Source organism: Ciconia boyciana, chromosome 13, assembly GCF_034638445.1.
Source record: "Ciconia boyciana chromosome 13, ASM3463844v1, whole genome shotgun sequence".
NCBI classification, from domain to species: domain Eukaryota; kingdom Metazoa; phylum Chordata; class Aves; order Ciconiiformes; family Ciconiidae; genus Ciconia; species Ciconia boyciana.
Genome location: NC_132946.1, coordinates 3,051,217 through 3,066,711, shown reverse-complemented (window position 1 = coordinate 3,066,711; position 15,495 = coordinate 3,051,217). Strand labels below are relative to the sequence as shown.

At 48.7% G+C, this 15,495-nt stretch overlaps 1 protein-coding gene across 6 annotated transcripts in view; it reads right to left on the bottom strand.

The window, feature by feature from the left end:
* Window positions 1-15,495, bottom strand: part of CACNA1H (calcium voltage-gated channel subunit alpha1 H) — a 260,228-nt gene that overhangs the window by 75,850 nt on the left and 168,883 nt on the right. For all 6 annotated transcript variants that reach the window (XR_012044869.1, XM_072877585.1, XM_072877586.1 and 3 more), the window contains 2 exons: window positions 13,611-14,400; window positions 9,042-9,454 (listed from right to left, as the gene is read on the bottom strand). Coding sequence is in view for 5 of the 6 variants with exons in the window: in XM_072877585.1 (XP_072733686.1) it covers window positions 9,042-9,454; window positions 13,611-14,400 (1,203 nt within the window). In the remaining variant the exon portion in view is untranslated. The remainder of the gene's footprint in view (window positions 1-9,041; window positions 9,455-13,610; window positions 14,401-15,495) is intronic.

Genomic DNA, 15,495 nt, shown 5'->3' with positions numbered 1-15,495 from the left:
GTGTACCTGGGGAACACAGAGCCAGGGTTTTGTTCCTCTGGTCCCATCACCAAGCTCCAGGTAGAGCTCCTAGGAGCAGCCAGCACACTCTGACTTCATAAACCACCTCAATCCAAACTAACTTTAAAGCACAGACAAGTCCATGTATAGTCATGCCGAGAGTCACAGAACTACAGGACCCATCTGTCTGCAGCAAAGTCAATTCCCTTTGGAATATATAAAATAAATAAGAGTCTCTGCTGCTTTCTCCAGGGGCACTACAGTAAAGAGTTTTGGATTTGTCCATGCATGGGACAAGGACAGGACAGGGAGAGAGGAGGTATTAATTTGTACAGGCATCAGGCAGGAGAGAAAACTGAGAAATGCCTTCACTGGGGGAAGGAAGCCAAGTGGTCTTCCTGCCCTGTCCTCCTTGGTGGCAGACTCCCTGCTCTAGCAAGCTTTACCACTGATGCTACAAGGCCTGTGCACAAACTGTTTTTCCCAAATTGGGAGTCAGGCTGTCTTTAAGGCTGTAAACCAGACAGAGCAAACAAAAATAGAGCTTTAAAAGAATGCGTGCAGGCATGCCAAATCTCCCTCATTTTGGAGTAAGAGTCTCACTCCTTTCACATGCAGCTTTCTCCCCCCACCTCTCAAAACCATTTATAAAAAAGCATCCTGATCTTGTAATAAAAGATCCAGAAGGAGGTTTTGAGGAGACATTTAAAGCTTCATTCATAATTCTGGAAAATCTCACTGTCCCAGCTGGAGAACCCTGGTTAAAACCTGAGGAAAATTCATGACTCGCATTGATAGAAGCAGTAAACAGACCTGTTTATTTCCTTGCCGTGGTCTTCTCCTCTGGTGTAAGGAGCTAGATTGCTACCCTGAGCATCTTTAATCCTCTGCCTGCCGATGGGGACAGCTGGCTCTGCCTCTCAGCTCCGAGGTACCCAGAGAAGGGCCGTGTACGGTCCTAAGGACACCTTAGCAATACCGCTGAATCTGCACACAGAGCTTCAGACTAAGTTGCCATCATTTCGTACGTACTGCCAAATACTAACCCCACTTTGCTCTCGGGTGTGGCATGACCGTCTTTTCTACACCTTCCTAACATTTTCTCAGTTAAATCTGTTTTTAAACCTTTCTGTATTTTCTAGGTCTACACAGAAAGCAATCATCCACAGGGAGCAGTTGGAAATGCACAAAAGTATTAAACATGACTATTTCCTCTTAACAGTTGGGAACCACCAATCTATAGGCATCGTTAGTCCACGGCACAGCACCATCACGTACCGCCCTCCCCATCCTCTTGTCTGCATATCCTCTTGTGTTACACTCCTGTTGCATTTGGTTTGAATTTGGGCTGTAAACTCAGTTTCACAGAGTCTACCTGCAACATCCAGGCATAAAAACTGGTGCCGGGAGAGCTGCAGTGCTCTGTTCCCATTCCCACTGTTATTATTACTTGTAATAACATCTAGCAGGTCCTGCCCGGGAGTCCCACACGACGGGGTGATGTACACAGAACAAAATGCAATCCTTGTTTTGTGGAACAAAAAATCCAAGAAGACAAAAGATGGATGCAGACAGACTGGGGAAGTGTAAGGAAACAAAGAGACAGCCTCAGCTAACATGGGAGGTGGTGTTCCTGGTAGACCAGCAGTTGCATCCCGCCCAGAGCTCCTGAGACAATCCAAGCCACTCCTTACTTCCCACCACTCCAGGGCACGTTCCCCTCCAAGGTTTGCCAATGATGCCTAAGCATGTTTTCCTGCACCCGTCGGCTGGTTTGGCCGTCTCAGTCTTTTGCATTTCCTCCTCTGCTGTTCTCTGCTAACCCTGCTCTTGTCCCCGCAGCCCAGCTGCCTTTCATGGAGGCAGCTGGAAGGATGGCAAGCTGCTGCCATGTGCAGTACCAAAGCCGCGAGGGCTGCTCAGAGGGACCTGACTGGGGCTCTGCATGTTGCCTGCAGGCACCATGATCTCTCTGGAGCTGCTGATCACAGCCGCCATGAACTAGATGCTCGAGCTCTTCCTTGAAGTTGTATCTTATCATCGCGCAGGCAAGGGACTACCAGGTACGCCTGCTTTGGAGCACGGAGCGTGCTCACCCTGAGGCCTGCTTACCTGATCAAAGCCAACCTTCCTCTCACCAAACCCACTCCCAGATGAAAAGCATTCAGCTGACAGCCAGCAGGAAGGCACAGGCTCAATGCAACGCCACATTCTTTGTGAAAGCCACCTTCTTCATTACAGGCCCTCTCTCATTGCAGTTTTCCTTTGCAGAAAGCGAACACCCTGCTGTTCAGCTGTGTCAAGCCTCCCTGCCTTGGAGCACATTAGAGCCATTGTCAGCATAACATTTGAAACTGGCCACCCATGGCCATGATTTACGCACATTTTTGTGATGAAATGCAGCTGGCAAGTGCACTCTGCTTTCATTCTTGGAGCTATCTTACACCTGGTTTATTTTACCTGCCAGTTGAAATGCAAACAATCTGTCTACATTCTATATATAACCAGCTGGTGCCATCATGGATGCTTATGAAGCATGGGGGTTTCATGGATTCAGTCTCAGAAGCCTTGGAGGGCACCGTGACTGTCTCGGCTGACTCGCTGCATGACCCAGATGGAAGAAACACATCTGGTGGGTCCCGCACACTGTGGCTACACAGCGTGGGTCTGTTACTGGCGCTGTGCAGATCTCCAGTCTCCATGCAACAGCTTATGCTGGGAAGCATGTTACTATCACCTGCTTAAGAAGTCTGTCATCTTGGCAGAGAGCAGATGTGATTTATACGGCCAGTCCCTCACCACAGAGAACAACTAATGGCATAAGTGAGGGGAAGGAACTGAACCACTGGTGGTGGTAAAACATTGCCTACAGTTCCACAGGGAATATTCTAATATTATTCCCTAGACTAATGAGCACATCTATAGGAACCAGATCAGACTGCAAACTCCCCTCGCCATGACTAGCTCTGTTGTTCTCCTGACTCTCCCCTGACTGCTCAGTATGTCAGCACTCGAATGAGTTATTACACTCAGTTTCTGCATTGGAGAGGTGCTGTTCCTGTCTGGTAGGAGGCAGAGGAATGGACGGATCTCTAGTATACTTTCCCTTATATAGTAAAAAAAAATATACTAAGAACATACAACCCAACAGAAGGAAAACAGAGCAGTGGAGTCAGTTAAATTACAGAAGAGAATAAAAGAGAGAGAAGGTTCCATGAACGCCACTCAGGGCAGGCTCCCCGTGGAAGGACGTGATTCACACCCTTTGCCATGAAAGCTGCTAAGGTCCAGCAGACAGGGATCTAGCCCTGAGCCGGGACACCTGGCTTTTAACTGCGAATGTTTGCCATCAGTCCATGCTATCTTGCCTCTGACCTTTGATTCCCTCTAACATGGGAGTGACACCTTGCCAGGTGTAAATGCTCCACATATGAGCTGCTGCTGGCTCTCATCAGAAGCCTTGCAGCCTGAACTGTGCAGAGGGGATCCCCAAACTGTTACCAGGTTTGTTAATGTCCTGACAGAGTGGCTGTCTGCAGAAAAGGGGGCCCGGATAAAGGTGGTCTGGAGAGCACTAAAAATGTGGTATGATCTTGGGGCACAAGAGAGGATGGGAAACACCTCTCTTCCCCAAGGTCTCCAGACAAAGCCCTTCTCTTCCCTCCCAAGAGGTGGGGACAGAATTCAGATTATCACAAGGTGTTTGTTGAATGAGCCAAATTTCTGTTGCCCTGCTCAGGAGACCCAGCACATGTTCTCGACTGACACAGCTTCCCTACCAAACCAGCGCATGGGGAAAGCTGTCCACCCCGCGCTTACTGCTGGGACCTTGGAGGTGGAGCAGGGAGGGATGGCTTGGTATGCAGCTGACAAAGCCCAAACACACAGAACAAAGGACTACTAAGGGCAGAATGAGTCTCACATCATTTATGCAATAAGCACAAACACATTGGGCTGAACGTTCACATCCTGGGCTGGGCTGGGGGAATCTGCTTCAAGTCCAGCCAGTGTGCGAGTTCTCAAAATTGGATCATGCAAAAAGTTGGAAGAGCGAACAAGTTTTGCGAGCTGAAAGTGAGAATCTCAGATCAGGATAATATTTTATGGACTCACAACTCAAAAGGAATTTAAGCAATTTGCTTCAAACACTCTGAAGGATTCTCCTCTGCTTTCTGAGTAAGTGCTGAGCTTTCCAGGCCAAACCAATTTTTCAAGCCAAAATTGACAAATGCTAAAATAGAACATCACTAGAGAAGCTAGTTGCTACCTTAAATCACACAGAATTACTTTTACTCCAGAATAATAAAATGTGCTACTCCAAACCAATACTCCTCTTACACTGATAAGCAATGGACCACTGGGTGCCCACCAAAGTCAGCTCCAACCTAAAGACAGTTGCTCTGAATGAAACATGCCACGGATGAGGGATCAGAAAAGCAATTAAAAGCTCTTTGAACAGCAACAGCTTGGAACAAATACTAATTTGTACTTCTCTTCTGAGAAGTAAATATAAAATAGCATTTCTAGTGCCATTTGATGTAAATTGAGCCTTTTATGTGGAATCATTACACGTATCAACAGCTACTTCTGCAAATTCCTCTGGGAAGCCAAGTGGGGGTCTCTCTTCACAACTTAAACCAGAGGTCCTCAGGGATGAATTCAGAGCTCACCCTTCTGCAGGGATAACGCCAGCATCTCTCTTGGACAAATGAACAGGAGTCTGTCTTTCTACTGGACAATCAGCGAGCTGGGAACCCAGGCAGACCAAAGAAGTAGCAATTATTTCTTCAGACCAGTCAGTGAAGCACACATAGGAGCTGACTCTGGGACAAAAAGGTATCAGCTTTCAGTGGCAGAGAGGCACTTGAAAACACAGCTCCTGGAACAGGACCGGCCTGTGCCAGGTGTCTCTCCCCACTGCCCCAAAGGCATGGCAGAGGTCATGCTTTTGGAGTGCACTGTTCCTGCTTGGTTGCTGCAGTGCCACGACACGTTCTCAGATACTCTGGAGAATTGTCAGCTGCAATGAATGCATAACAAAATCATCCAATGTACTGAAATTGCCTGGAAGATTAATGCAAGCACTGCCGCCTTCTTTGTACTTGGCTTGCCTCATCTGTGGGAGTGCTTATTCGTGCTGGAGACAGACAAATAAATAAATAAATAAAGCACGAGAGAGGAGGGGGAAAAAAAAAAAAGGAACTCCAAACCAGCCAATTAACCTTTGAAATACAAGTTGTGCTGCTGCTAACTAACAGCATCCTGTAACCTCCTAATTACCAGCCATGTACAACGTGGCAGTTGAAGACAGAGCTGGCTGTTAACCCCACGGATGTGCTGTGCAGGAGGATCCGATTGCTGCTAATGACTGAAGTCCCAAAGAAACTTGCTTCCCATCATCAGCTGCCTCCTGCTACCCAGATCTCCTGCCGCAAACCAGCTGTGCTGCCATGAAATCTTCAGTCTGCCTCTGAGAAGAGCAGGACTGCTAAAGGACAGCTCTGTGCAAAGCAGTTCTAGCATCTCCTCACCTTTCCTATGAGTCAGCTAGCTGCTACAGCGGTTGTGCCCTCAGCCATGGACAGGATCCTTGCCTAAAAGGATATTACGTGGGCTACGTGCATTAAATGGAGTGGTGCCAGCTATGTTAGCCAAGAGCAGCCAGAGTAACGGTGAGCAGACTGTTGTGAGCTTCAAATTCCCATAAAAACACCTACTGAAGCCTTGAGGGAATTTGGATATGGACAGGTTTCTCTCATTCCTCTGGAGGTAGCATCCGGGACTGCGGCAGTAACAGACACAGCTCACCTTCCTGTCTTGTCAAAGGGTGCTACCAAAGTGCTGCTACAGCACATGTGCCCCCTTGCCCTGCGGCTACCATAAGGGCCAGCAGTAAAGCCCATGGGGTTTTGCCTCCAGCCTGGCACCTTGCAACCTCGATTTCCTCATCCAGAAGATATGGACAATAATGCCTGATTGCCTCAAGAGGGCTCCGTGAGACTTCTCTGCAGAGCGCTGCTATGTCCCGGGATGAAAGGCAAGATAACACACCAAGGACTAGTGCTGCTCTATCTTCCATGCCATATGTTGTTCAGTGCCCTCCATCCCTCCCACACACACAAAGGATTGATGCCTTGGCTTTGAATAGCACTCTGAAATAAAAACGTATATAGTGTGCCCATCTATTTGCAAAGCTGCTGATGACTATGAAGTCTGAGAAGCCGGAAAAGCAAGCAGCCATTAATAATTTTTTATAAAAGGGATTGGGCATTTCCTTACAGACAGTGAGGACTGGGGAGGGCTTCCCTGTGGCTGCTGCACTGATTGGAGCTCAGTTTGATAAAACCAGTCAATGGCTGAAAACAAGTGGCATGAGTCGAGACCAGGGAACCTGATTAAGCTGTTCCACCCAGAGCAAACGTCTCCATGGTAGGTGATGTTTCGCAGGGCTTCAGGGTCCAGGACTCCCCTGCCCATGCTGCTGTCAGCAGGCACAGGAGGCCTCCTCAACGGGAGCCCCTGAACCCTGCTCTCTGGGTAACACTGAACAGCTCGGAGGGAGCAAGCAAAGCAGAGAAGAGCCACAGAGTAGCTATCCTTGTAGGCAGCTCCTAAATCCTTACAACTTGGGGAATGGCCTCCAGGTTTGCCCTTGGGAGGATGGAGAAGGAGATGATGGTAACATCCATGCCTGGTTAACAGCCTGGGGAAGGTTCACACGTTCTTGCCTTATAATACCTGCTCTGAGCAGAGGTGCAGAGTGACTGGGCAGCACCCATCACTGAGTAACCAGAAAGCTGTGATTAAACTGTTTTTCCTGGCAAGGACCGCGGCATACCCAAAACAAGCCATTCTCACCTTCCCTCCGTCCCAACACCACGCTGTGGGTTCGTGACAGCTTCGCTCAGGCATCTCCTCCTTATCTCCACACAAAGCCAGCCCCCCACCCCGAGTCTTGCAGCCAACTCTCACACGAGGAGGGCTGTGGGTTCTGAAATCACCCCACTTTGCTCACAGAAGCCCCAGACTTTCATGCAAAACAGTCTGGGAGCCTAGAGCCATTTTCCATTGCTGTCGGAGAGTGTCTCAGCCTCTGGCAATGCCCTGGAGGTCACTCTGTTGATAGGAGAGTGCTTGGGCGAGGTGTTTCAAAGCTGGGCTCTGACAGCTCTACGGCTCGTTATCCCTGCTGCGTACCAGAGACACTTTGCAGTCAGGCACGTGGAGGAACTTTTACAGGTTTCACTTCAAAATTCCTCCCTTTTTATTGGGCCCACGCTGGGCAGTGCCTGCGAGCAAAGCTGGCGGGAGTCTGATGCTCCGTAGCCAAAAGCTTCAGAATCTTTATTGCCATTGGCTTTGAGATGGTTTAAAGCAAATCTTTTACAAGGTAAAATCCAATATAAACCTGCCGGCTACAGTTTTCTTTTGTTAGCAGCAAGGATGTAATTATCACAATTTACCTTTATACGAGTGATTGTAGACAGACTCCATGCTATCCCTGGGCTTTCTCACTGCAGCCTGCCTAAGGTTTTCCCTCAGCACCCATCACGGCAATATCCAAGGACTGACAAAGCTGTATCCGCCTGACAAAAGAGTATCCATGCAGAAATGCAGCCACTGTGAGGAATGAATGGTCTATTCATAGGCGACTGACAAGGTGTATTTCCTAATTTTAAAACTTGTTGTGGAACAACTAACCAGACAGAAATCTGACAGCGACAGCTATTTCTTTGTTGGGTTTGGACGCTCTCTGCTGTAAGTGTGAACTAATTTATTGTTGCATGGCTGAGGTTCACATGTTTTAGCTGAGTACTTGCTTTTCTGAAAGAAAATATGTCTCAGCATAGAATATGGGGGTTTAAAGCACACAAGTGGAGAGAAAATAAAGTAGCAGCACTCCAGAGGATTGCTTGCCATGGTCCCGAGCAGAACTTAATCCTGGGAAATGATGGAGAAGAAAATGCAAAGCCTCTTGTCCTGCCTTTGAATGTACTGTGCTACTCTGTCTGCCTTTCCGCCTCACTCCTGAGCAGACAGACCAAGGCAGAGAGGAGGGACAGCTTTATAAATGACCTTGACCTGGGCCTGATCCTGCAGTAGAGATTTTGGGGGAGCACTGGATGAACCTTTGACTATCCACTTCACAGAAGATCAGTATGAGGATCTCCTGGCCTTGCTGGGATGCATTTTCTGCACCTGATACAGAGGCAGCACGAGAAATTCCAGAGCACATCTTGGGAAAACAGTTGAAAGTAACCAGTTTTTCTGAGACAGAAAAGCCCAGAAAAGCATAGCTTTCCCCAGAGTGACCAACTGGAGATACTAAGATGACTCACCTCCCTCTCCCATTTTGAGGGAGCACAGTCCCTCAAGCTCCCATCAGCCAACAACAAGGACAAGCTGTCCTCAGCTGCCAGCACTGCTTTCTGCCATCACCATGTTCAGACTAATACTGGGAACAGCATAATTTTTCTTTCCTCCCTCCAAACACTTAAAAGAAAGACCTACTTGCACCCTATAAGATCAAATTAAAGGTTTTGGAGCCTTCAAGGAGAAACAAACTTCTTTTTTTTCTTTGCTGCTTTTAGCGTTGCCTGACTGTTTAAGTCTTTATTTAAAGGTCCGGGATCAAAGAAGAAACTTCTGTGTGGGTTATTTGCACTATAAGGTCCACTGTGTGCCACCACCATCAGACCAAAGCGGTATTTCCACTAGAACAATTCACGCTTAAATGAATAATTCACAGCAAACAACTTAAGCCGTCAGGCTCTGAGCTGCCACGTCCTAACACACACATTTAAACTCTCCACACCTCAGCAGCGCTGCCAGCCACCTTCCAGGCTTTTTGCACACAGAAAGATGCTCCTGCTCATCACAAGTCTGCAGGATCAGGCCCTTGGCCCCATTTGGTGTTTCCAACTTGCATGAAAACCGCTTACTTCTCTGGTATGGCTTTGACAGAGTCACCCCAAGCCACCACGCCATGAACACCTGAAACCACAGACCCTCGGGGCTCTTCAGGCCAGTCCTGCACTCACCTGCTCGTGGTACTCGATGCCCATGCTCAGCGTGTTGATGAGAATGGCTATCATAATCCCCCGGTTGAAGTACTTGCTCTCCACGATCCTCTTCAGTTTGCTGCCGAAAGCCTTCCACAGGCGGGTGACCTTGTTCCTCTCCTTGGGTTTTTTCTTCTTCCTCCTCCTCCTGCCCCGCTGCTGCTGGAGCTGGTCTCTGTGGTCACCGTGCCGCAGGTCCTGGGTGAACTCGTAGACGCCATTGCTGTCAGAGTCGCAGCTGTCGGACTCGCTGAAGGCGAACTCGGGGTCCTCCAGGAGGCTGGCGCAGAAGGGACAGTCCTGCAGCTCGCAGGTCAGCGTGCCGCCCGGCGGGCTGGGCAGCGGGCAGGCCGCGCTCAGCCCCGACAGCCGGCTGGGCGTCCGCCGCAGACCTGCAAGGGCAGACGCACACCGTGAGCCACCTCACACCCTCAACATGGTGGACAGCCCTGTGTCCCTGCTTGGCTGGCACTGGGCCTGTCCAGGGCAGAGCAGCTTCTGCCGCATCCGCAAATAAATGCAATACCCTAATACAGTAGCCATCCATCTTACCAAGTGGCTCTTGCTTTGTCTCATTTTTCCCTCTGTTCCGCTCTCCCCAAACTCCGACACCCACCCTCTAGCCCCCTCCATGGACACGGGGCTGAGGGGCCTCTCTCCACACAGCGTGGCAGCCATTTTGTGTTCTGCTGCTGGGGGAAGGCTGACTGGCACACCTCTCACTTTCAATTATTTTTTATTATATCTGACCAGGCTAACATCATTAGTGGTGATCTGAGCGCTATCAAGCTGCTACACCCAATTTAGATAGCACTTCCATTTAGCTAATAATGAGGAGGGAGCGGGAGAAATGGACCAAAGGTGGCTACAGACCACAGATCACAGCTCGGAGAGTCACGTAGTCCCTTCAGTCTCCTTCATCCCTCCTTCAGCCTTTAATAAAGCTCAGGTGAATTCTTTGCTTGAGGCTCACGACTGACTGTTCAGGGTGTTTTAAAATCAAACACATTGCCACATGTTTGGTGGTGTGAGGAGAAATGCTGGCTGCCCTCACAGAGCCAGGGTATGGAGACGATATGGACAAGCATAACAAGGACGACTCGGGTGGAACAGGAACCAGATTTTATCTCCTCTTACTTAGAAACTAAATTCCTAGTTTCCTCATATTTAGGAACCAGATATTAACGGCAGAAAAAACCCAACAGGAATGCAATACTGCGAGCATGGGATCCTTGCTACAAAATGCCATTCAAGCATCAATGAAAACTTTCCTTGAGGTTCAGGGAAATAAGGTGAGGGGACAGCTCTCCCCATAACATGCCCCTGACTGGAGGTTGGATGGGGACACTTGGATGGGTTTTGGGGAGACCAAGCAAAAGGCAGTGCATGCTCCTGGCTCGGGGCCCAGGAGCTTGGAGCTCACCCAGCAGTAATGCTGCTGATTTCAGCTACTCCTGGCTGACACTTGAGGACATCTTTAAAGAGGAGGCAGCACCAAACGAAATAAAGCACCCCATTAGCTTGAAAACTGGGTTGTGACAAATCAAAATAGATTTTACTTGCCTGAACGTCACTCAAATATCACTGGCCTTCAAAACAGCCTTGCAGGAGAGGACTGTCCTCCTCCTGGTCATTACGTCAAAGACACCAGGAGGATCAGAAATATTTGTCCCCTTACTTGACCCGCAGGCAGCACGGGTGCAGCACTGCACATTAGCACAGCGCTGCTGAGTGGGACCGGTCTGACGAGGAAGGGCTGCAGCACAGCCACAGTAGCACGGACAGCAGAGGTAGTGGCCTTGCCAGACGTCTTTTAATGCTATCAAAGTGTTAAAAATTATATGAAAAATACTGGCGCCGCAGATGTCTTCAAAATACCAGAGTCTCCTTGGCTGCCTGCTAAAATAACCTCACAGCATTGCAGGGCACGAGAACACGGAGGAACAGACTGTACTTTATGCTGTTCTATTCCACAATAAAAGAAGGGAAGAGAATACTCTCTCCCACAATTGCATCTTTCCCAGCAGACACTAACCTTATTTCCAGCTGGGGCTGTGAGTGCCCTGGCTGCTAATGCCTCCTTAATGCTCTCAATTATCACTTGCATGCTCTCCTTGCACAAGTCTTGCAGTGAACAGGCTCCGCTTGTTGACTTGTAAGAGTGGAGAGAGAGTTAAGTGAAATAGCTCTTTGTTTGCTCAAAGAGGCTGAGGCCAGCCAGGAGTGTTGGGTGAGCTTGTGAGCCCACCTCACCTTCCCCGTCGAGCACAGGGCAGGGACTTAACATGGCTCCTTTGCTAAGTTTAGGCTGGGATGGAGAAATATGAGTTGGGAGCTGTGCGTGGCAGAGCTACACCCTCAGGAGCTAGCTTATTTGACACTTAAAGATCCTCCTGAAGCCTGGAAGACACATCCATCATCCCTGCTGTACAAAGATGGTTGCGGTGCAGGAGTGAATCCGACTCAGCCCTGTTGGTGTGGCAGGAGGGGCTGCGGCAGGAGTGGGAAGAAGGGCCTGGAAAGAGCCAGAGCCATGGAGGGGAAGAGCTGGGCACTGACATATTGTGTGACAGGGTCTCCAGATGGACCCGGCTGACTTGCTTCCCTTCCTAGCCCCTGTGCTCCTCAGGGTGCCAGATAAGCTGCTGCTCACCAGCCAAGAGCTGCGGCATCCACCCCTTCCCCTAGATATGACCACACTCCTCAAAGAGACAAAACAATTTCAGGAGATTTGTTTAAAGCATTTTGGCATTCTCTGGGCTGAAATGCCTCTGTAAAAAGAGGATACTGTAATTATTAATAGCAACTCCATCTAACATCTGGCTTTCAAAGGACCACCACAGGCTATGTGAAGATCTCCTAAGTCATTGAAGTGGCCCTGGGATGTCACAGTTGGGACTGAGATCTGGGGCTTTCTTCTCCTGAAGAGGACCCCAGCAGCAGATCCCCTTGCAAGCACAAAGAACCAAACCTCTGACTTGAGCAATGCCTTCCAAGCAACACCTTTTCTTCTCATCCTTGCTTTCCAAGTTCCAGACTTCTGCAGAGCCTGGACTTTTATCTCAAGGTAAATACACATTCTCATAATAACCCTCATCAACTTGCATAGTTAAAGATGAACCAGTGATTCATATAAAGCCCTTGCTTAACAACGGAAGAACGTTGCTACTAACCTTGCCCCCTTCTGCCCTCCTGCTAAGCTCCCAAGCGCACAGAAATGTCTGCCGAAGGCAATTTCTATAAACAATCCACGTTACCCTTTTGTATGGTCACTTAAAAAAAATATATTAACAAAGACAAGCCACCCAATCTATTTGGCAAGCAACCTTTACTGTGACCCCCCCGTAAGCTAGGCTTGGTATTTTTTCAGCACGTACATCACTAGGATAAATATTTGTGTCCATGCACACACAGACAAACAGTTTTGGAAAACACAGGCATTGAAAAAAACAGATGACGAGTTTGGTTTAAAGAGATTAAAAAATAGAAGCTAGATCTTTTTGACTTTTTACTGTTTGAGGGCTTAAGACTCTATTTTTCAGCCTTTAGCTCCAGTCATGAGGACTGGAAACATTTTGCAAAATAGAAACCTAAGTATTGCATGTAATCACTACTCCAGCAGTGGGTGATTTATACGTGAAGGGAGATAAAACTACACTAACCAGCAGTGCTGGGGTGGCTACAGTCTGTACAGACAGGGATGGGACCGAGGTACAAAAGAGTCCCCAGGATGTTCCTCCTTCATTCAGACTGAATGGAGCTCCAAATCTGCGGCAACACTCAGTCCTACATTTCTTCTGCACATGGGGAAGGACGAGAGGGAAAGCCTGAGACCTGTAGCTCTGCTACACTCCTGCCCTCACACGCATCCTCTGAGGACTAGCACAGAGCAAGACCCTGCAGTGGCCATGGGCCTTCCTCCAAACCTTCTGCTCCTTCTCACCAAAAAGAAATTCAGAGGCTCAGGAGCCCGTCAGAGCAGAACTAGGGGTTTCTAGAAGTCTTTGTTTTGAGTTCTTTCAGTGCCTCCCTGTTTTAAACTTCTTATGTTCCCTATACCTTATGCTTCACCAGCTTCCACCTGCTCTTCCCTTTCAAGGTACCATCTGCCAGCAGCTGGGGCTTCTCTGCTGCAGGGCTGCAGCCTGCAGGTCCGTCATTCACCAGAGATGTAATTCCAGGGGTTGCATAGATCTGTTCTTGGGTGGGAACAGAGGGAGAACCTCCAGGATAAGCACACGAGAGGAGCTCAAAACCACATCCTTTGTAACCACGGGAAAGAGGCCTCCAGCAGTGGCCTGAACTCACTGCCCGGACCATCCCGTATCTTGCTTTACCCAACGACTGCAAATACAAGGGTAGAAGGAACAGAGCTCTCAGTCCCCTCAACCTGTCCTACTTCTGGCTTCAGCGCCCAGTTCAAATAGCATTCACAAAACAGCCTCCATCTTCAGCACCCTACATAGCTATCATTAATACCTTAACTCTTGAGCAATTTGCCCTTTGCCCAGTTTTCCTAAGCAAAAAAATCAGCTTGTTTCTCCTTACCGTGCTCTCCTACCAGTTGCTGCAGCTTCCCATAAGAATCCGTGCCCAAATTTACAGGGCTATTAACCACGGCCACAGGTGAATTGCCATTCTTCTTTCCTTTGGGAACTGGAACAGAACTGGCTTTGCTAGTTGGAGAAGGCAGGATGGTTGGATAGTTCATGTTGCCATGGTTGGAGAGTCCAGCAGTCAGTTTCATGCTTGCAGGGGCATTGGAAGACTTACAGTTCACTTGTGGTCCTTCGACATGACAGTCTGCATGGTAAATGCTGTGCACAGACTCCGAATCTGGAGGAGGAGCAGGGCTCTGCAAGTTGGGGGATGGAGAAGGAAGCATCAATTGGCCTCCAGGTTTCATGACCTTGAGTTCCAGATCGCAGATCTCCGGGTTGGAGCGTGGCCCCCGAGGGCTCCCATTGCTGATGTGATAGTGGTGGTGGTGGTGGTGATGGTGATGATGGATGAGGTGGTGTATGGAGGTGATGCGCTTTTTGCCTCGGTGGCTTTGCCCATTTGTGGTGCTGTTTGGGTTAACTTTTTTCCGACGCTTACTCTGCCAGTTATTGTACAGGCGTATTGTCCGCCGTTTCACCTTCCTGAAGATGTGGCAGATGTACTTGAGCAGCTCCTCGTAGCAGCTACCTGGCTCCGAGAAGCTGGCAATTGTGCTGTCATTGGAGAGATAACGGGCTCGCTGCTCCTGCATCAGCTGGTTTTCCCGCTGCTTTGTTTCAGAAAACTGTGTTGCTATCACAACCAGGCACAAGTTAATCATGAAGAAGGAACCAACCTGGAGAAAACACAGGGAAAGGAATTATCAGGGACTTTACAAAGCAAGACATGCTCTTCACCACCACATGCTGTCTGGACTTGAAGTGTGGTTCTTAGAAATCCCGAGATTTCCAAACATGCCAAATCTCAGTGTCTGCTCACCAACTGTTATGTCAACATGTGCCTGAGCTGCTAAATTTGCTCCTAAGCCATGTTAAATTACTTTGGCAATGGCAAAGAAAGCTGTTAACAATAGCCTTCACCACTTTCCTCCCCTCAACAGTGATGACATTTGCTACTAACGCAGGGTGTATGAAACACAACGCAATCAGTTACCACCACAAAACAGATCACTGGGAAACACCCGGCCAACCTGGAAGGAAAAATGGTCTGAAGTCCAATTTGTGCTGTACTGAAACTGTCTCTTCTCTTCCTCTATCACTTCACACTCTGGCATAGTGTGCCCTCATTTTGAGGAGGACAGTCAGGGTCCATGCATCTGTGACCTTGTACTCTCGTATCTCTCTGACACAGAGAAATGCATCTCCAGGAGATTCAGTGCTCCTAGTGCTCCTGGTATCCTTGGGTGACACCAGCCTAGAAAGGCCTGATTTATTGTCTGGTTGAGTTGATGTGTTCTTGGGTGATACCAGGTTTTCAAAATGAAGTCCCAAGGACAAGAATGTGAAGTGACCTAAGGCTACATCCTTCCCTCAGCTGTTGAGTCCACAAACTGGTTTTTCACCACTTGGGTTCATAAATCAGCCAAAGGAAAATGTCAAATACTCCCATCAGAGAATCAGTGCCCTTAGGCGTGAAAGGGACTGACGTCAAGAAAGTGCCACTGTCTACATGGCCAAACCTCTGTGCTGTGCGCAGTAGGAAACGTATGGATTTAATCTGGACCATTGTCTGGTGAATCCTCAGGGGAAGCTGTTGGGAGATGGTTTGCAGTGCTATTCTCCAGTTCGTAATATTAGCCTGGATACTGTTTGAGAAGCAGCAAGGGTGCCATTCCCAGCTCCAAGTGACTTGGAGATTAGTCACCTTCTGGCTTTTCTGCAAGGATCCACAGAGAAGGGCTCTTCTGTAGAGAAGGGCTCAGAAGAGTGGA